General features: G+C 36.5%; 1 protein-coding gene across 7 annotated transcripts in view; it reads right to left on the bottom strand.

Moving 5' to 3' along the window:
• The window catches only part of atrx (ATRX chromatin remodeler), a 245,380-nt gene that overhangs the window by 118,247 nt on the left and 105,137 nt on the right, over nucleotides 1–21,996 (bottom strand). For all 7 annotated transcript variants that reach the window (XM_072595413.1, XM_072595410.1, XM_072595412.1 and 4 more), the window contains 4 exons: nucleotides 21,402–21,477; nucleotides 5,571–5,704; nucleotides 502–690; nucleotides 31–145 (listed from right to left, as the gene is read on the bottom strand). In XM_072595413.1, coding sequence (XP_072451514.1) covers nucleotides 31–145; nucleotides 502–690; nucleotides 5,571–5,704; nucleotides 21,402–21,477 — 514 coding nt within the window. The remainder of the gene's footprint in view (nucleotides 1–30; nucleotides 146–501; nucleotides 691–5,570; nucleotides 5,705–21,401; nucleotides 21,478–21,996) is intronic.

Raw genomic sequence — 21,996 nt, 5'->3', positions numbered from 1 at the left:
AACAGGAGTTTTAATGAACAGATCCTATACCTTGTTCTTGGGCGCTTCCGTTTATCATCAGAATCACTTTCCTCTTCCTCACTCGATCCTGACTCCTGAAAATCAGAATCACTCTCGTGCTCAGTAGTATTTTCATTACTACTTGCTGAAAAGAAAATCAAAATGATTTAAAAAGTTTACAGAGGAAATACAAAGACAATCCTGAAAAAAGGAGATTTAAATGTTTGTATCAATAACATCACATTGAAACACAACTGGTTTCCAAGGACTCTCCTAAAACAAGGTAAATTCACCATAGCTCCATTGGACCGTAGGGCTGCTCCCTCAGAGATGACTTGCAGGGAGTTTAATCCAAGGGTCACTATACCTCAGGCAAGGGAGAAGGACGTTGTTGGTGTCACTCTGCACTGCCATCCAGTCAACTGAGCTAACCCTAATTCAACATCACAACTGGATCAGCAGCCATTGTCTAAACAAAACATATCAAAATATCTGCATTACCTTTTCTTCTGCTCTTTCGTGTGCCTTCTTTGGTCTGCTCTTTGACTTTAGATCCCTTCTTTTCATCCCCAGATTCACCATCACTCATTGTGAGCTTGTGTCTCAGAAGTCGATGTCTATAGCGTGGTTTCTTTGTCATTTCAAAGTCAGAATCTGAATCAGAATCTGGTTCAGCATCCTCTTCCTCATCTATTTAAATAATTCAGCACTGTTTTATTAAAGCCTTTACAAAAAAGAAGCATTCTTGGTCTAAAATATTAGATTGGACATATGAAACGAAGACACAAGCTCATTACTTGACTTCTATTCAGTTGTTAAGTATTATTTCAGACATACTTTGGTTGTAAATCAGAAAAGCAAAAAAAGTTTGAAACAGCAATAAAAGCTGTAGAGAAACTCAATTGGTATGGCAACATCTGTGGAGACAAAGTAGAGTCAACATGATCAAAAGAAGGATGATTACTCATGAAATGTCAGCTCTTGTTTCACTATCAACTAAAGAAATTTTGAGGGAACATAAATCATCATGGTGTTACAAGATTATCAGCTGCTTTCTCATTAAAGAGAGACAACTGGTAGAGGCTTAACCTGAGGATCACCAGGCCCTTAGACAAGAGGAGGAGGTTGAGAAGGACGACTCTTTATTGTAACCTCAGTCAGTGAGATAATATATTTCACGGAGAGGAGGAAATGTAAATCATGAGCATAGAGAAAGTGAACGAAGAAATGAATGCGCAAAATAGGGGGTAAAAAAGTATTGCTACCTCACACGAGGTTAGACTGGGCAGGGAATGGCAGGTGTGCTGCCTGACAATACAAAGTAATTTGTGTAGTGCATGATCATCAATGGCATCAAGTTTCTGTGGTGTATGTACATCTAAGTAGCTGAATCAGTTGGTTTATAAGCATATTTAACTGGTAGTTTGAACCAAGGTTTTATTTATTCATTTCGGATTCCAATTTTCTTCCCCCAAAAGTCAAAGCCCTTTTGTACCTTAGTCGAAGAAATCTTAATTTTAACCAAAGCATTTACCCACAATTTTAAATTCGTGATAAGAACATTGGCTTCCCTTGACATATTATCCAACTAGTACAACATTTGCAAAGTAAATAATTCATTCGAAAGTGCCTCATTTTGAATGCATTTTTAGTAAAGCTGCAAAAATGAGTCTTCATAGCCTGTAAGGACCATTGGCAGTTCTTTCAGAAACATCTGAAGATGAAGTTAACCTGAGAGCCACCATGCCTCCAGTGAATTGCGAGGTTGAGAAGGTGAGGCTCTTTAAAACGTACAAAAATTGAACCTGCGCTGTCAACGTTATTGTATTCCAAACCAGCAGTCTAACAAACTGATTTAACAGAGGAAGACGGCAGAAAGCTACAGAACTCAGGAATTTGGAGAATTCTCGTGCACAAAAAGCTAACATCCATGTTCAACAAGTAACATGGAAGACAACTAGGATGCCGACCTTTATTTCAGAGGGAAGAGAGTTTAATAGTAGAGAGGTTTTACTAAAACTGTACAAGATACTCATCAGACCAAAGCTGAAAAGTTTTGAGCTCCTTATATAAGGAAAAGAACTGGCTATAAAATCAACCCAGAGAAAGTTCACTAGTCTATTTGCCGCTATGGAGGGACTACCTTATGGGGAAAAGATGTTGAGGCTGTAATCAGAATTTAGAAAAATGAGAGGCAGCCTTATTGAAACAAGATTTTTTAGGGAACCTAAGGGTAGATATAGAAAGCCTGTTTCCCTTCGTGGGAGAATACAGGACCAGAGGACAGAGGACAATCTCAATAACGGGTTGTACACAAGAGGAATTTCTCCTGAGTGTTGTAAATATAGAAACAAAAAAACAGGCCCTTAATTCCATTCCAAGCAGATATCCCAAACTGATCTAGTCTCATTTGCCAGCACTTGGCCCATATCCCGCTAAACTCTTACTATGCATTTACCCATCCAGATGCCTTTTAAACTGTTGTAATTGTACCCATTTCAACCAGTTCCTCTGGCAACTTATTCCAGACATGCATCACTCTCAATGTTACTCCATAAGTCTCAAATCTTCCCCCTCTCACCCTAAATCTATGCCCTCTATTTCTGGACTCGCCATCCTGAGGGAAAAAAAAACCCTGGCTATTCATCCTATCTATTCTCATGGTTTTATAAACCACTATAATGTCACTCTGCAGCCTCCGACACTCTGGAGAAAATAGCCCCAGACTATCCCTGTAGCTCAAACACTTCAACCCTGGCAACATCCTTGTCAATCTTCTTAGACCTTTGAAGTTTAACATCTTTCCCCAGCAAAGCAACCAGAATTGAATGCAGTATTCCAAATGAGGCCTAATCAAATGAGGCCAAATGAGCCGTAACATGATATCCCAACTATATTCAATGCACTGACCAATAAAGGCAAGCGCACCAAACGCTTTCTTCACTATCCTGTCGACCTGTGACTCCACTTTCAAGGAACTGTGAACTTGCACCCAAAGATCTCTTCGGCTATACTTCCCAGACCCTACCATTAAGTGTATAAGTCCTGCCCTGATATACCTTACCAAAATTCAACACCTCACATTTACCTAAATTAAGGTCCACCTGTCACTCCTGAACCCTTCGGATCACTGTGCCATGGTACTGAGATAATCTTCTTCCCGTCCACTACACCACCTATTTTGGCATCATCTGCAAACATACTAACCATTCCTTTCATATTCACATCCAAATCATTTATCTAATGACAAAAAACAGTGGACCCAGCTACAATCCTTGCGGCACACTGCTGGTCACAGGAATCCATTCTGAAAAACAACCCTCCACTACCACCCTCTGCCTTCTACCCACGAAGCAATTTTGTACCAAATGGCCAACTCTCTCTGGATTCCATGTGATCTAACTTTGCTACCCAATCTACCATGCAGAACCTTGCCAAATGCCTTGCTGAAGTCCATACAGACAAATGTCCACCGTTCTGCTTTCAATTTTCTTTGACACGTCTTCAAAAAGCTCAATCAAGTTGTGAGACATTATTTCCCACGTACAAAGCTATGCTGACTATCCCCAAGTAGTTCTTGCCTTTCTAAATAAAAGTAAATCATGTCCTTTAGAATCCCCTCCAACAACTTTCATAGTGAATGGTGTGGCCTTAAGGAGTATAATGGAACAGAGGGACGTTGGAGTTCAGGTGCAGGGTTCCCTCAAAGTGGAGCCAAGGGTAGACAGGACAGTGAAAGAGGCTTTTGGCACACTAGCCTTCAATAAGGACATTGAGTATAGAAGTTGGGAAGTTAGGAAGTTATGTTGCAGTTGCACAGGACATTGGTGAGGCTGTACTTGGAGTATGGTGTTCAGTTCTGGTCACCTTGCCAGAGGAAGAATGTTATTAAACTGGAAAGAGTGCAGAAGAAATTTACAAGAATGTCATCAGGACTCAATTGTCTGAGATATAGAGAGAGGTTATACAAGCTAGGACATTTTTTCTTTAGTGTTGGAGACTGAGGGGGGTGGGGATCTTACAGAAGTGTTTACGATCATGAGAGGCATGGATAGGGTGAATGCACTCAGTCTTTTTCCCATGGTTGGGGAATCAAGGACAAGGACATCAGCTTAAGGTTAGAGGGGGCAAGAATAAAAGGGAACCTGAGGGACAACATTTTTACACAGAGGATGGAATGCATATGAAATGACTTGCCAGCAGTAGTAGTTGAGGTGGGTACATTAACAACATTTCAAAGACATTTGGACAAATGCAGGGAAATGGGATTAGCATTGATGGACATGGACCAGCTTGGGCCAAAGAGCCTGTCTTCCTGCTGTAGGACTCGAAAACCTACCCAACCACTGTTGTCAGAGTCACTGACTCACCAGTTCCCTGGCTTTTCCTTACCACATTTCTTAAATAATGGCACCACATTAGCCACGCTCAATATTCCAGCATCTCACCTAAAGAATTCTTTACTGCAGAACACTGTCAAGGCTGGATCGCTAAGTGTATTCAAGCCTGAGATAAATCTTTAATCAATAAGGTAGTTAATGGTTAAGAAAAAAGGCAGGCAAGTGGAGTTGTGGATTATCACAACAGCCATGTTCTCTCAATGCCTGAGCAACTTGATGGGCTGAATGGCCTATTTCTGTTGAGTCATTTCATCCCCCAGACATGCAATGGTTCAGTCATATCATTCTGATCTTTGATTCAGTAGGCTGTGGATTCCAAAACCCACTCCAAGGATAGGCACATGGTCTGGAAAGATTAATCACTGACTCTTGGGCTAATAAAAACAAGTGCTGAGAAACTCAGTAGGTTTGATAATACACGCGGAGAGAGAAACAAAGCTAACACTGAGTACAACATGGCTCTTCTTTAGAATTCCAGCACTCTTAGGGGTACTGCCTTTCATTAAGTAACTGAGGATTCAGCTGCTCCTAGATGAATAAAAGACAACTCATGGCACTACTCAATTCTATGTTGATTAACATGTAACTATTAATCAACATCACAAGCAAATTACCCTACTATTCATCCCAAAACTTTTTATAGGACCTTGCTGCATTCAAATTGGATGCTCAGCTTTCCAAATATAATAACAATTCTAAGGCCATGAAGATAGTTGGGACTCAAGGGAATGTTATATAAATTCAAATTTGTTCTTTAAAATATAACGATTAGCTAACTTTTGCTCTCAACTCAAATTATTTTGCCTTCTCACCTCAGTTGACATGCATATTTCACAAACCCCAAACCTTGAAAGCTATGACCTCCTGCAGATGAATTAACCAATAGGGTGCTTACAGAGGCAAGAGATTGGAGTGGGGGTGGGGGGGAGAGGGGCAAGAAACCTAGGGTGAGAGAAGAATTAAAATCAAAACTTCAAAATCTGATTTGACTAGAAATAAGGGCCATTAAGAAATAACTAAAATTTTGCAAACATCTACAATTCCTTTCCATTGAAAAAAAAGTCCAAAAGTTTTGATGTATATAATATTACAGGTAAAAAAAAACTTTACCCCGGATAATGGGTTAAATAAATTATCCTCTTGCACTAAACAAATCCTGCTCCTCCTTACCATTTTCATCATCTTCTGCCTCACTTTTTGGGTCCGATTTCTTCTTTTCTTCTTCAGATTCCTCTTCTGAAGACTTATCATCATTAGATGACAAATTTGCATTTATTTCAGCTAGCAACATCTTCTTAGCAATTCTGGCAAAAAAGAAAAACTGTTGAAAAAACTATTTATACTTGAAAACATCACATTTAATGTTCAGTACCAAAAAAAAGGATACTTTACATTGCTGTCTATGGAAAATAAAAATTTTCTTCACAAATTACATTTTGTTGTACATATTTTGCACAAAATTAAGTCTCAGAAAAAATAATTTGGGACATGAATTGTAACAATTTGCGCCAAATAATATAGATTTACTTAGTATTTATAGAATACAGAAATCCCTTACATTAGAAGCTCTACTATTCTTCTGCTTCGCAACCATTAGTAACAACTTTCTTGTATTACTTACACACAGTAGTTGGCAGGAATAAAAGGACAAAACATGCATAGGTCCCATGTAAGTTTCCTGGTTTATAAACTTTTCCAAATTTATATGCACCCATCATTTTGGTTGTTATGAAATTTTGTATTTTTTTTCCATACAATAACAGAACTTGCATACACAAGGACCTTCAAATATTATCTTGGACAAATTTTCTAAAACTTTATTTCAAGTTGTTTCAAATACGTGGCTATCAATACTGGTAAAGTACTATAAATTCACAACAGTGTAAACATATTACAAAATATATACATGCATATTTATCTAGTTTAGTAATAAGCTATTGCTTTCAAAGCTCATGTTGCTACTGATTGAAGTGTGCAATTTTCTGAACAGTGGCTATGAATGCATCATATACCCAAGAATTACATCATCAGCAATCTATTTATAGAGTCCACAGAGCACGAAAACAGACCCTTTGGTCCAACTAGCGCATGGGACCACATTCCCAAAATAAACTAGTCCCACCTCCCTCCAAATATTTTCTAATTATTTTTATTTTAAACATTGTAACTGTACCTGCATTCAATCACTTCCTCTGGCATTTCATTCCACACAGTAACCACTGTGTAAAAACGTTGACCCTCATGTCCTTTTCCAATCTCTCACCTCTCACCTTAAAAACATGCTTCCAATTATTGAAAGCTCCCACCTTAGGGCAAAGAGCTTTGCTATTCACCTTATCTATACCACAAATTATTTTATAAATCCTATTCCTTCACTAATTCTTCTGTAAAAAAGCTGAAATGAACAAATTTAACTTTGATTACCAAAGCATAGAATTAAAGCAAGGTCATTTGGTGGAGGGAAGGAAGAACCATGAGCAGGTAAAAGAGAAGACAAGTGACACATTTACATCTTTATCAGATCTTCAGGATACAAAATATTGCACAAACAATTAATTTTGCACATAGGAAAATATGGCAGCAAGGCAATATCACAAACAAATCAGATGACTGGACATAATTATTTTTTTTGATGCAGATGGAGGGTGAAATGTAGCCAGAAGAAGTGAGCAAACTATGCATTTAAAATATTACAGGATCTTTACATACATTTGGATAAAGAGGACGTTCTTATTATTTCTCACTTAAATAATAGTATCCTGAACAATGTAGCTAACTTCAATTCTGCACTGAAGTACCACCCATAGTGCATTCAAGTCTGAGTGAGGCCTGAACTCATCACCTTGACTCAAGGGAGAGGGCTCTATCTTACTTAGTTAATGATGGGTCAACAGAAAGGAGTGGGAAACTTCAGCATTAGAACTGCTTCACACTAAATAATTTTTTAAGTACCACCTAAATTTAAAAGTGTATATAAATTAACAAGATATCAAAACACAGTAACAGTAAAAAAATAAATGTAATAGCAAACTAATTAGAATTTGTTTTGCACTTGTTATCACCTGTGATTTTCAGACAGGATCAGAGACCCTCACTTCCAAACCAGTTGTTACATGACCACCCACAAACAATATTTAGCTACCAAGCTAGCATCTTCTCAATATGTTCCACAACAGCAATATTTTCAACTAATGCATTAAGTGTGCAATGTTACCCTCTACTTCTCTTAATTTACTCATCAACCCATTATCAGGAAATTTCTCCAGATTGCAATGCAAAAGCTTTAAATCTCCAGCATCCTCTTCCAATATTCTTGAATGTGTGAATCATTTTGGTCTCCCATAAATACAGGAAAAATTTGTTTTCAATTACTCCAATAGCTCCTTCATGTTTCTTGCAAGCCTGCTCAGCAGCTTTCATCTTGCCTTTGACTACACTTGTGTAGTTAATGCTAGTCATTTCCTTGAACTTCAACTGGTACTAAAAGCTGTGCATTTTCCCTGTAAGACAGCAGATTTTCTCCTTTGTGCAAAATACTGCTCTTGTTCCCTCTACCCCATCATTGTTTAAAAAACAGAATTGTTACTTACTTTTTGTGTCGATAAACTTGTATGGCCGCATAACACTGCGGATTTAAGTGCTAGATTAACACACTAAGTTTATTCACCAATGAAAAGCTAAGATTCATAACCCTCACGAACAATGGAGGAGTGCCAAAATCATCACTTTAAGCAGACAACTGCCTTTATTCCAAATTCTCAATTAGAGACCAATTTATTTAGACCATTACAAGCTGTAGCAAACAATTAAGGTAGCAATTCAAACTAAAAACACCACATAATTTCCTTATAAACCAAGCTTTGTTTCCAAATTATTCAATCTTACCTGCACCCGCTTTTATTAAAACACATTTCACACTACCTTTCCAGGCATTATAGGGATACTTCTCACAGAACTAGAAACAATGTTCAGTCAAGTTCAGGATTAAGGTTTGGAAGATCAAGTTCACTATAGTGCTGTGTTCTCATTAGAATTGACTGGTGGGGAGTTTATCCAGAGAGTCACCACACCTCAGGCAAAGGGTGAGGTTGAGAAGAAGAATCCTTCATGGAGGCCTCAACCAGTATGGGAATTCAACCAACGCTGTCAGCATCATAAAATAGCCTTCCATCTAATTAAACTGACCAACCTCCAGGATTACAGTAACAGTTATTATGCTGCTAGACTAATTATCCTGGAATCCAAATTAATAATCTGGAGTCACAAGTTAAGTCCCACGATGGTTGTGTAATTAAATTTAAATAATTAAACAAATCTGGAATAAAGCAATGGTCAAGAAACTACCAAAGATATATTTTTTTTAAAAACCTGGCTCACCCACATTGTTTAGGAAAAGGAGATCTGTCATCCTTACCTGGCCTGGTGATGTGTAGCTTCAGACACAGCAATGCAGTAGTCTTAAGAATCCTCTAAAATAGCAAGCCACTCAATTATAGGTAGCTCACCACCACCAAAGGCAAATGGAGCTAGGCAATAAACTCCAACTTTCCATCAATGTGCTCATAAATAAATAGAAATACTATGGTCATCCTTAATTACCATTTTCATGGTCATTGAAAATAATGTTAAGGCAGCCAATTGTGCGCTTCTGTTACTATTTGTTCTATAGCAAGAACATTTTCTCTCAAGTTATTTAATTTGTTCAACATCTGAATGCAATCTTAACTGGCTTAAATGACCACAACAATCTGACCATATATTATGGGAATCAAGAAACATTTCTCGCTCTATTTTTTGTGCAGTACACCATAAATATTAGATACAGTCCAGAAATCAATTTTTTTCCCCATACACAGGGCTGCTTCCAAAATTCAAGTAAACAGAATTTCACATGACCACTATTTTGCTCTACTGAAAGACAAGCAATTATGAGTGATGCCATTTTTGGTTCTATATTTCAATTCCTGTATCTCAAATATCATTTTGCCTTTAGACAAAATATTTTCTTCAAGAATGAGAAAGTAAATCATTCTGAAAACTTGGTAACCACTTAAAATGTTCTTCAAGTAAGAAAAATTACAGCAATGTGGAAACCTGCAATGCCAGCAGGAAACAATATTGAAAATGATCAGTTCAGACAACAGGTAAAGTAAATAGATAGTTAACTTTCAGACCTGGGCCTATTACAGTGTCCAAGAATAGACTTCTGAAACATTAACTGATCTTGCTTTCAAAGAATGTCATCTACTGAGCATTTTCAAAACGTCTTCTATTTTTGTTCCTAGCTGCTAATATGATTAAATGTGACACAGGAATTTGTCAGATACTTCAGCAAAATTAGGTAAAGAAATTAAAATTTAATATCAAACATTTAAGATTTGCAAATACTATCCATTGCAGAGAAATACAGAAATTGATTCTGATCACTGCGCCAAGAATAGTTAAACCAAGAAACAATTGCATGCAATATCTTTAATCATAGATAGGTCTGATTGTTTAGCACAAGTTTTCACCTGAAGATAAATAGTTGAGTTTCCTTTGTCTTACACTTTCTATATACTTACAGTGTATCAATAGTGTGATGTGCAGGTTCTTCTGGTCTTTTGGAGCACACCGAATCCGGAGATGGCCACCAGACTGAAGACTGAACTTTCACGTCAAGTCAACTAATCAGCAGTTCAGAACCCAATCCAAGGCATACACTGGGGCAACAAACGTTAGCTGTCACTGTTCAGTCAGTTGAGCCAAACATCTTCCACCAGTTGGTTGCAGGTTCATTCTGTGCATCAAGTGAGTGTTCAAAGGCCTCTGACTCTGTATAAATTCTTTTTTGTAGCTTTCCTTAAACAGTTTCCTTTCATCAAGTTCATTTCACAAAAGCCGAATGTGCAAGATGATGGAATTGTTGCTCCCTCCCCCTTTCAACTACATAACTTCAAAATGTACAGACTTTAACTCAGACGAAGTAGAGAACATTTCTTTCTACAAATTCTGAAGGGACATAGGAACAATTTCATTTGATGCCAATGTTTTGCATTCTCATTTACATCAAAGGCTGAAACTGAATCCATTTTATGCAGTTACCTCACATTGGCAGAAAATATTGATTCAGGTCAGGCTCAAATGTTCATTGCCCATCCATTCTCAAAACAATAATTTAGAAACAAAAAAAAGTTGTAATTCGAGTCTTAGAAATACAACATATACAAAATTATTTGAAGTATCACAAAAACAAAATAAATTCACCAGCATTACTTGACAATCATATTATAAATACAATTCAAATTTACAACTACCTCATGGAAAACTCGCATTCCATTAAATATTTGTAATGACAATTTTCAACTGATTTTTAATTTCACGCAGTATTAATAAAAAAACAAACAACTTCCAAATATTCCAAATCATAAAAAGTGCGCTGCAGCTCCCTGTGGTTACAATGGAACCACAATTTCACAAGACAATTAAAAAAAAAATTTTATAACAAAAACATAAGATTTGATATATTTTGTCTAACAAATACACACATTAATTTAATTTACAAATTAGCTCATCCAATTTTAAACAATGCCAGGAACACTCAAGCACAATAAAGTTGCCTGCTCAAGGCATGACAAAAGATTATGAACAATATCATTTTGATAAATAAATGAAAAAGGGAAACCAAATCACGGCTCACAATAAATTCTGCAAAAGTTGTAACAAAACATTTCCTCCTCTACTATGTGATAATTCAGAGAACCAGATCTTTGAGCTCTACACTAAAGGTAGGATAACTGAAATAACGTTTGCATTTTAAATTAGCTTGCTTCAAAACGTTAATTGAAAAGCATGACAAGTGGTACATTTTCAGCAATATATCTTTCCTAAAAGAGCAAGGAAGAGATGTTTTGATTGGTTCTTAAAGGTATCATGGGATGATAACTAGATTTTACATGTATCAATGTTGGCCTTTTTGTCAGCCCACCGACGATGCCATAGTTACTGTGAAACAATTCTGCTCTATTTCAATAGTTAACTTACAAACTTAACTTCTGAAAATCTGGTGCTGCATTAGAAATCAAACATCTCAACATCTAGTAGTTTAGCATTTAAATTCTACAGCTCTATCCAGAAACTTCCAATGATCTTCATAGGAAGACATCAAATCTTCATAGACAAAATCCTGGGATTACTTTTAGGCATTTCTCAAACATACATCTCTAAAAGTAACAGTAAAAGGTGAAGCGTAGGCTGAAAGGACAATATTAACAATTAACACGTCATCGTACTCTAGATGAGAAAAAGTTGCTCTAGGAAGAATTCTTCTTTTCTGCTGACAATTACTTTCCTTTATTGTTTTGAAATCATGAAATACAAAGTTCAAGCAGGAAGAGCAGAGCAAAATGTTTGTTTGCCGACTTTTCTACCTCTCCATAAACAAGATACAGCCCCTATTATGAAAGATCATCATCTGGAAAAATCTTCCTTTTAGAAGGTGCCCAAGTTCATGTGATGGCTTGGCAGATAGATACATCAACTGAAGTAGCATATAGTTATCAATAAAAGTGAATATGATCTATTTTCAAGCACGAGTCTTTGGCAATCACAGCTCATGCTGCCAATGAGTCATGAAATGTTAATAGGACAGCAGCAAGCCATTCAGCTCAAGTGCAAGATGGAATTTTTCTCCTCATAGGTTAAGTCTAACCTCTTGCTCAGTCCAAAACCCTTTAACAGATCAGCAACTAACACACTTAAAAGAATTTAAGAATACTATTTCAGCTCTAATTTGTATCAGGGAATTCAGCATTGCAACCACTAAAAATATTTGGTCTTAATACTCTTTTCAATTGTGATTCTCTTCAACTTACACCTACAATGAAAACAATTTTATCACTTTTAAATCCTGATCAACATATATGCCAGCTATTTATTTTTTTTCCAATCATACAAGAGACTCCATTTCTTAAATCTTATAACAGTAGTTCCTCAGCCATGGCAAGTGACACTCTAACTTGAGTGACCTGAGCAATTCATCATTCTCTGTCCTCAGGCATTTCATTCCATATCATGGACTCCAGTATTTTCTCAATATAAGATGATAAAAATTATTTAATTAAAGCTCCTTCAGGTCACTATAAGAAAGGTTTTCCAGAGTTAGGGAGTCAGAGCCTCTTTTGCATTCCTTAGCCACTGTCAGAATCCTTGGAAGAATCACTACAGTGTGATTTAGTGGCCTTAACTTTGAGTGTAAACTGGGGGTGGGGGTAAGGAGAGAGAAGATTCATGTGAAAAGTCCAAATGCTGATGCTTGAAGTAGTTTGGCGGGCTCATAATAAGGAATGCTGAAAGGTGCTGGTGCAGCAAACAATTAAGGCAGTACATGCAAGGAATTAGAGTAGAAAAATAAAAGTCTTATGCCAACTTGTTGTAATAGCTTGGTGACATCAGATCTGGAATACTTTGGGCAAGATTTGTAATTCACATTAAAAAAAGCACACTTGCACTAAAGGCAGTAGTGCAAAGGTTTACGATATTGGCCGCTGGGATGAGGTGCTTGTTCTATGAACACAAGGCTGAATAATTTGAACCAAAATTTGAGCATCATTTCAAAACCAGAGTAAAACATCCCAATCTGAAAGCAGAAGCAAACATTTTTTTTACACTCCTCTCTCATCACACTGCAAATTTACTTTATTAAATTAGGGACACTGCAACTGATCTTAGTATCTTTAGTTTAGAGGGGGATGGAAGATGCCAAAAACTAAAGAAAATTCAGAATTTAAGCTTCCATTTGCTAACAAATTAGTCTTGCTGGCATTAATATCTAAATAGATTTGTATATGGTTGTAGTGATCTAGCTCTGTTGCATGTGGCAATCAGTATAGTCTAATGCTTTGCCAACTTATTCCAACAAAAGCTGTAATAAATGCAGAGAAATCTTCCTTTTAGACACAGGCAGCCTGTGCCACTACACCATTTTAGAGTTCAGATAAGAACAGATTGAAATATTGCCACAGAGTTAACAACTAACTGAAATACATCCAAATCGATCATCAATAAAGCAGATCAATTTTACTCAGTGAAGCCATCAATTCCTGCATGCTGTTCATCCACAAAGTAGTGCATTAATTCTGTATATGATTTGACTGTAATATAAACATACTTGCACTGTTGAAGGGGAAGTGAAAGATGAATGAATGTTGCCCTATCTGCTAACACACAAAGCCAAAGTCATAATATTGCTCATCATTTTAGATTATACTTCCAGTCATAAAAAGGAGGGATTATTCACCAACAGACATTGGCTTTGGATTTCAACCACTTACTTAACAACTGTGCTTTTCAACAGTGCTTTGCAGCACTGTGGAGAAACGCTCAGTTGCAGGGACTCTTAACAATTTTACACGTGAAGAGATAAAAACATTGCCAACCATGAAGTCCAAATGCTGTGCTCATTTTACTACCAGCAACATCAGAAGATCATAACTTTCTCCAAAATCTGAGACTGCATTCATCAAAAACAAATTCTGCACCAATAATAAACCTATGTCACATGGTAGGGCCTGAAAAATAGGGATTCATCATTGACAGTACAAAAACTGTAAGAGTAGACATACAAGATCACAAAATAGAAACTCTTAAGAAACTTATCAATGTTTCACTTTAACTGCCTGCAAAAATTGCAACAGTCTGTTGTACAAAGGCTGAATAACGAGAAAAACCTGCAAATACTGTAAAACTGCCAAATACAACTATTCTGAACATTTCAGGAGCTACACTGGTACCAAATCAACTATCACTTCAAATAGCAAAGGAAGAAGTTTTTTTGGCCCAAATTTAAGACATTACCTACATATCAGTTAGAACAGTAAGTAAAGTATAGGGCTCCGAAAATCTGCACGATCAGTTGCAAACTGCATCTGATACAAACACCCTTTATTTTCACAGATGTTAAAATGAGAGCTTATTACAAGTTTTGATAAAAATGGTTCTCTTATTCAAAATTAAGTTGTTAACTTCACAAAGTTAAATAATTTCCAACTGGAGTGGTTAGGTTGGCCGAGGTTGGACACTCCTATACTGTTTGGAGACTCCTATACTGTTTGGAGTTTAACAGTAAAGCTCACATAAAAGATCCAGAGGATGACAGGATAAATGTAGAGATTATGTCTCTTAAATGGGAGAATCCAGAACCAGGGGTTACCTTGTTTAAACAACAGGGCTTACCATTTAAAACACATCAGGCAAAAACTTCTCTCTCAAAAAGATCCTGAGTCTTTATAACTCTCTTCTTCAAATGACGGCGGAAACAGAAACCTTGAATAATTTAAAGCAGAGGTAGATAGATTCTTGTTAGGCAAGGGGTTGGAAGGATATATGGGGTACTCAGGGAAGTGGATTTGAGGTTATGGGTGGAGCAGGCACAATAGGCTGATCAGCCTATACCTGGTCCTTTTCTTGGTATCATTTTAAGTTTATCCAAAGAAAGTGATAACATTCTTACAGATATTCATGATCTTGAAATCTGCAGAGTCTGTGACACAGTAAATTAAAGAGTACACAAGAGGAGGAGGAAATGACTTGTGTTTTATTTTCCAAATTCAACTTAGCAAGAAAGTGCTGCGACTGATCTACCAAGTCCACATAGAAACATTAATGAAAGTTCGGTTGGGAATGCTCTGGAAGATTTTTAATTTATTACAAACACTGTTGAAGGTTTAAACAAAAGCTTGAATTTACATAAAAACACAGAGTCAAATTCAAATAACCCTAAATCCCAGTTGTGGCAAAATTATTGCCATCCCTGCCAGAAGGAAACCCAATAAAAGAATACCCATAAAAAGTCAGTTCCAGAGCAGTAATTCCAGATTAGGTAAACTACTGCATTGTTGTACAACTGCACCAGAGTGCAAATTTTGGGGCAATCCTGCAGTAATATCTGCAAATGCTTTTGTCCAAACCCTGAAAAGAAATGTACGAACCAAGACATCTTTAATGCAAATGAAACTAGACTTCTTTACCACTTTATCAAAGTATTCGCTAATGTTTAAAGGTGAAATGCATAATGGTGGAAAACAAAGATAGACACATGTCATTGCTAATATCTGTAATAACAAGGATGGTATCAAAAAGCTACTATTTCTTGGGATTGAATAGTCCAAGTCATCACATTGCTTTGGCGAATGTCAAAGCACTAACCACAGAATGAGAAGAACAAAATAAACTGATGACTGTCAATCTGAGGGGCACTGATCAGGAAAATGTACAGAATGATTCAATGGACAAGGAAAATTATCACCCTAATATCCCGAACAGACCAAAAACTAACTACACACTCACTTGCCCATTTCCATAACTTAAGTCACCAATGCCAGAGATGCTCTGGCTTTGCTTTGTAGCATGAGCACACAGGTGACTGCATGGATAATATGATGTGCTCATCTAAAAACAGCTTGTTGATCAGAAAAAGATTGAATCTTCCTCGTGCTAACCCTCAAAAAGTTTTCAATGGCTTTAACTACACATGGTCAGGTCATTGTAAGGTGTGATTAAGGTATTTTTCACATTTTTACCACAGCACTTCTATTTGTTTTATTTTCGACACTGCATCTGTCGGGACTTGCTTAGCCATCTCAAACCTCCAACTGATAAACTTGTGGACAGGTGTCCTGTTTTTGGCTTACTGCTATTTTACTGTACATAGTTATTGGTTCATGTTATGACAGGTGCAATTCAACTGAACAATGGAAAATCTCTAGGGTGATATTCTAAAACGTGGATTTGTTCAACCATGCATAGCAGGATTCATGATCCCATAGAGATACATTAAGGTTACTGCTTTCATGTACTCCCAGTTCCCTTCTAAACAAAAACTTCCAGCAGATTCATTGCACCCTGTATAACACAATGACAGAGCTTTAATACAATCTGCAGTATCAAAAAAACCTGCCATTTTTAAAAACCATAACCATCCCTTTTATCCCCCACAGCAGTCGTAAATTTTAAAAATTCCATGATACTAAAATTGTCTCAACAAAAATTTAAAAATTTAATATCAACATTATGAACTCATGGAACATATGGTCTTATAATAGTGCTGTGTTAACATGCATTGGAAAAGTCCCAACTGCAAAACATTTAAATATTGATACGCTTGATATTCGAAAGTCACAAAAGATATTTTGTAAAGTTCAGCGATTAATTAGTTTAAGTTTTATTGAAGATTTGCTGTGCTTGACTCCATAAATTAATTAATTAATACCTGTTGATTGAATGTTATTCTTTATTAGAAATGTTAATCAGTCCATTTGGTCATAAAATTGTAGTTTACCACTCAAATCTAAAAGTATTTAAACTCTTTCTAGGTCCATCTGGGTAAACCCATCCTTTTGCCATAACAGTTTAAATTTACATCCACAAAAAGAAAATTAGTTTTAAACGAATGGCCCATAGTTTTTTCTCATTACTGTGACTTCCAATAACAAAAATACAAGATTTAATACTTAACCAAGGTGCTTAATACTTTAGCACACAAGGAAACAGATACTGGTTAAACTGGCATATTCTTTAAAGATTTAAAACCAGTTAAAATTATGACATGTTACACACCTCTGTTTGTGCGACAGACTTCAACAAACTATTTGAGATTATTCAAAAGCAAGTGGTTGCACACTTAGTAATCACGAGCTTCGCAATTTACATATGAGGCCTATCTTTCCAGATAGCAACATTCTACTGGTCTCTGGATAAACCAGCTCAAAAGCACAGGATTCCATTTCTAATCATAGAATCCTACAATGTGGAAACAGGCCATTTGGCCCAACAAGTCCACACCAACCCATTCCCCTACTTTATTACTCTACAATTACCCTTAACCAAAGCACCTAACTTACACATCCATGAACACTATGGGCAATTTAGTCTGGCAAATTCACCCAACCTGCACATCTTTGGATTGTGGGAGGAAACCGGAGCACCTGCAGAAAACCCATGCAGATATGGGGAAAATATCCAAACTCCACACAGACAATCACCCAAGGTTGGAGTCAAACCCAGATCCCTGGCACTGCAAGGCAGCAGTGCTAACCACTGAGCCATTCTGCCACCCTAACGTAGCTTTTAACATTTTAAAAATAAATAACTCTGATTTTTAACTTTTCTTTTTGGCCTTACTGAATTTAGGTAACGATGTTTTTAACCACAAGCAAGCGTTTAGAAGTATTCAATATATTAATGGTGGGCATGAATGCAATAGATACAAGCAATTTTTCAGCAGAATTGTATAAAAACTGCAAAAGGTTTAAGAGAATTAATGTCAAAGAATACCTTAAACATCACCCACTATGATGTCATTGCATGGACTTGGAGAACAGCTTTGGACTATGAATTCCTTTGGAACAGTAATAGAAGTAAGATCCACCATGCAAGTCTGAGTCTCAGTCTCTATAACAATGGCTATCACATCAGTGTAATTTGTACTTAGTGGTGATCATACAATAAACTACATCTTGTTTCAGACAAGAGACCTTTTCTCTTCAGATCGAATAATCATCCTCTATCACACTAACAAAACAAGGCCTGTAGATACCTACCAGGAAAATTATGGTGGCAGCTGTTCCACCAATGTCTCATACAACATTGTGGGTAGTGGTGAGGATACATCCTGAATATATTCTAATCCTACTCATGAACAAAATTAGCAGATTGGTAAAAATTTAATTTCACAATCTGCCACGGTAGGATCTGACACCTCCAACTGGGTAGTGCATCAATCACTAGGACAGAGTCACTTTGCATCTGAAACAATGGTGACAAATTTTCTGCCATGGTGTGCCAACACCAAATCCCTTAATGCTAACCATAGCTGTTACAATAAATTCCTGTCTGCACACAGTCCTACATCAGCCCCCCCCGCCAAAAAAAAGTGATAAATCATGAATATGATGGAAAGAGAGAATTTGTTGTCAAAGCGTTTTACCTTGCACTCAAGACAAACCTAAGAATGCCAAATTCACATTATCATAATTTTTACTACAGGCAAACACTACTAATTGGATAACAAGGTGACTCAAACTGGCCATGTGTCATGGAGAAAGAAACAGGAATTGCTGGTTTATCAAGGTCTGAGCTAATTCAAGAAAGACAAGACTTGACTATTTTCTCTTTTTCTTTGCAAAGAACTGCCAATGAAATTATGTTGCTTTCTAGACAGTAATACATTCTTTTACTGACTGCTTGACTGATTATTTAAATTGGGTTTTAATGTAATTATCAGAAACCAAGAGTTGATGAGCTTATAGCTCCTGTTGTTTTCCCCATGAAATGCCTCAGTCAGAATCCAAAATGCCAACCAATGCAGCACCCTTGTCATTGCCAGTATATGCTGTGATGGTTTGGCTTTTTGTCTGGATGGATGAAATGCAAAAAGCTCCAGAAGTAGGTTTCTTTTTGATATTCAAGTCAAAGAACCTGTAGAGCCTAGGCATACAGATCAATATAAAAGACATGAAGTTGTAATATATGAACTTGGAATTTTGAACACCAAGAGTTTTTAACATCAGGAACCATGATTGCAGTAAAACCTTAAATGAGCTATGACACTATTTTAAAATAGCTTCAGAAATCATGTGGTCTAGAAGAGATGCTAATTTTCAATAAAGCCTCCTAATTGGGTTATAATAGACATCTCTGACTGGATTTCCTGCAGAATTTCACATTTGCTATTGTTTGAGCTATCTGGAAAATACCCACGAACAATACGCAACAGCCACCGTGTGTGTAGAAACTGCCAAATATGAAGGAAACTTAAAGCCCATAATGAAAAAGATGCTGAAAATTCCATTTAATTGAATGGATTCTTAAAAGTTTGACACAGAGATCAAAAGCCCTTCATTAACATGGATTATAACACGACTGAAACTTAACCAAGTTTACAAAAAAAAAGTGCATTTTTTGTCATCTTAAAAGATCTGTCATTCTTATTTCTTCATATAGTTTTACACATGGACAAGTCAAGAGAAAACAGAAATGTCATCCTTTTAAAAATTCAAAATGTTCTGAGCAACTTCAGGGGTGAAAAAAAAAGTGATTTATTTACCCGCCTAACTTGGTCAAAGCATATAAGTGGAAAAGCACAAGAAAACAGACCCTCAACTAGCACTGAAACAACACATACAAACGTCAATAAGCTAACCACACAAATTTACTGAGGTTTATGGGAACAGGATAAGAGGATAGGCAAAGGACACAGCAATGCATGATGGCATGCTGGCCATTCATAAGAATTCTGATTTTCTGACTATCCCCTGTTCAGTAATTCTGTATAGCAACTTCAAAATCAATGACAAGACAAGCCTTAAAACTAAAGTGCTTTCTCCTCCTCCTCTGGCCAACGTACAAGACAGCACAACTGCAAAGTAATCACTTCCCACATCCCTTTAACAGACAAGTTCAATTCTACCCAAAAATCTGGATGACATATCAGAATACACTAGAGGTTACGAATTAACTCAAAACCAATATCAAAATCAGAAAATACAACAGACTCAACCCCTTTTTTGAAATAATATTAATAAGTTTCACAAGTTAAGATACCCCCTATCATACATTTTTATTTGTGGGTTTCTTATTCCATAAACTTTTCTAAAATTATGGTCCTAGGACAATATATATTTCACGTATTGGAAATGTAGTTTTAAAAAATTACAATGAGATCCAGGCATTTCCCTAAAATGGGCTACCACATTATGACACAATTTTCCATCAAGGCAATTCCAGAATATAGGAACATCGGAGCAGAAACAATTCATTCAGCCCCAAGCCCAGCATACCATCCTAGGCCATGGATAACCATCTATTTCAGTGACATTTCCCTAGTTTCCCCATATCTGTCAATGTCATTAATACAGAGAAATCTAACGTTAAAAATCACACAACACCAGGTTATAGTCCAATAGGTTTAATTGGAAGCACACTAGCTTTCGGTGCGACGCTCCTTCATCAGATTGATTGTCAATCACCTGATGAAGGAGCGTCGCACCGAAAGCTAGTGTGCTTCCAATTAAACCTGTTGGACTATAACCTGGTGTTGTGTGATTTTTAACTTTGTACACCCCAGTCCAACACCGGCATCTCAGAATCATAGTAATCTAACATTTGTCTAGAACATAATGACTGATCTTTCACAGCCCTTGAGCAGAGATTTCTAAAAACTTCTAACCCTGAGTGAAGACGTTCCTCATTTCAGTCTTAAGAGGTGTGCTCTTTATTCTGAGACTGAATCCATTGGTTTTACACATTTTCTGACTGAGGAAGCATAATTTCTGCACCCATTCTGTCTCACCCTTTTAAAAATGTTGTTAAGTTTCAATGAGAAGTTGCAATGATAATCGAACATTTTAAATATATATTCCAATGTTTAATTTTAAAATCAAGGTCACCTGACAAGGTGTTAATGTTCAATTTTCTTTCATCCTCTACATTATTCCACACAGTTTCCACAAGGGAAACTGATCAAGAATCTCTTTTCCAGTCGAAGGTGGATAATTCTACAAACAATTATCTTCTGCACTGGAAGAGCTTCTAATCATAAGCCGAAAAACATCATGTACAAACTAAACGCAAAACTAACTTGTCGTCTGCTTACATATTGAACTAAGCACTTCCAGAGAACGCAATGACATTATGAATAAACATGAAATAACTAAAATGAGACATTTTTAATTTGGTAGATTCAAAATCCACGTAACATTTTGAATCATTAATAGTTTTAAGAAAAAAAATGCTGAGGACTGGGTAATTTCATAAAATCATATTTACTGCATAAATTGTAAACATGAAAATGTTTCAAATTGTTTAAAAATCTTTTACAAACAGAAAAAGACTCATGATATATTTTAATAAAGCAGCAAATGTTAGCACCAACAGGTTGAGCTATTTAAAGAAATTTTTGTGACTACACAAAATGCTTTTCTGATAAATAAGTCTGTGTAAAGTCCGCACTGTGGAATTTATTACCTATTCTCAGGGTCATCGTCATAGTCATCACTGGTACATGGGGGAATATTTTTTGAATTTCCCTCCGCTTCATCACCTGTAATGATAAAGACTACATTTTAGTTGAGAGTTCCCATATTTTCAGAACATTCATGAATTTAAAAACAGAGCGATCTCTATTACACGGCGACAATCTATCAACTTTTTTGGAATTTTATTCTCTACCATTCATAGATTTTTTGTCCCTTTCCTTTTCCTACCTCCAACTGCATTTTTTGTTTTAGGTACAACAGGCTTAAGTTTTATTCCATGTACAGTACAAGAACGTTCAACTGAAATATTGCATTCTGCCCACCCCTCCACAATGATGGTCTGCTAACTGATGAGTTAGGTTTCCAAGTTCAGATTCCAGCATCTGCAGAATTTTATCTCCGTTGGTAAGTGAAGACAGGTTGAAAATTACTGTCCAATCTTAAAATTAACCTAAATGCCTCAACTTCTCACATTTCTATTTCCTAATTTTCTTTTTCTAGGATTAGAATATCAGAACGGAGAATTTAATCACTAATCCAAGCTATTTTGTGGCCCTTCATCTTGTTGCGAAGTTACCCAGAAT

Source organism: Chiloscyllium punctatum, chromosome 25 (genome assembly GCF_047496795.1).
Source record: "Chiloscyllium punctatum isolate Juve2018m chromosome 25, sChiPun1.3, whole genome shotgun sequence".
NCBI classification, from domain to species: domain Eukaryota; kingdom Metazoa; phylum Chordata; class Chondrichthyes; order Orectolobiformes; family Hemiscylliidae; genus Chiloscyllium; species Chiloscyllium punctatum.
Note: the sequence above shows the minus strand (reverse complement) of the source record. Positions and strands in the feature narration are given on the sequence as shown.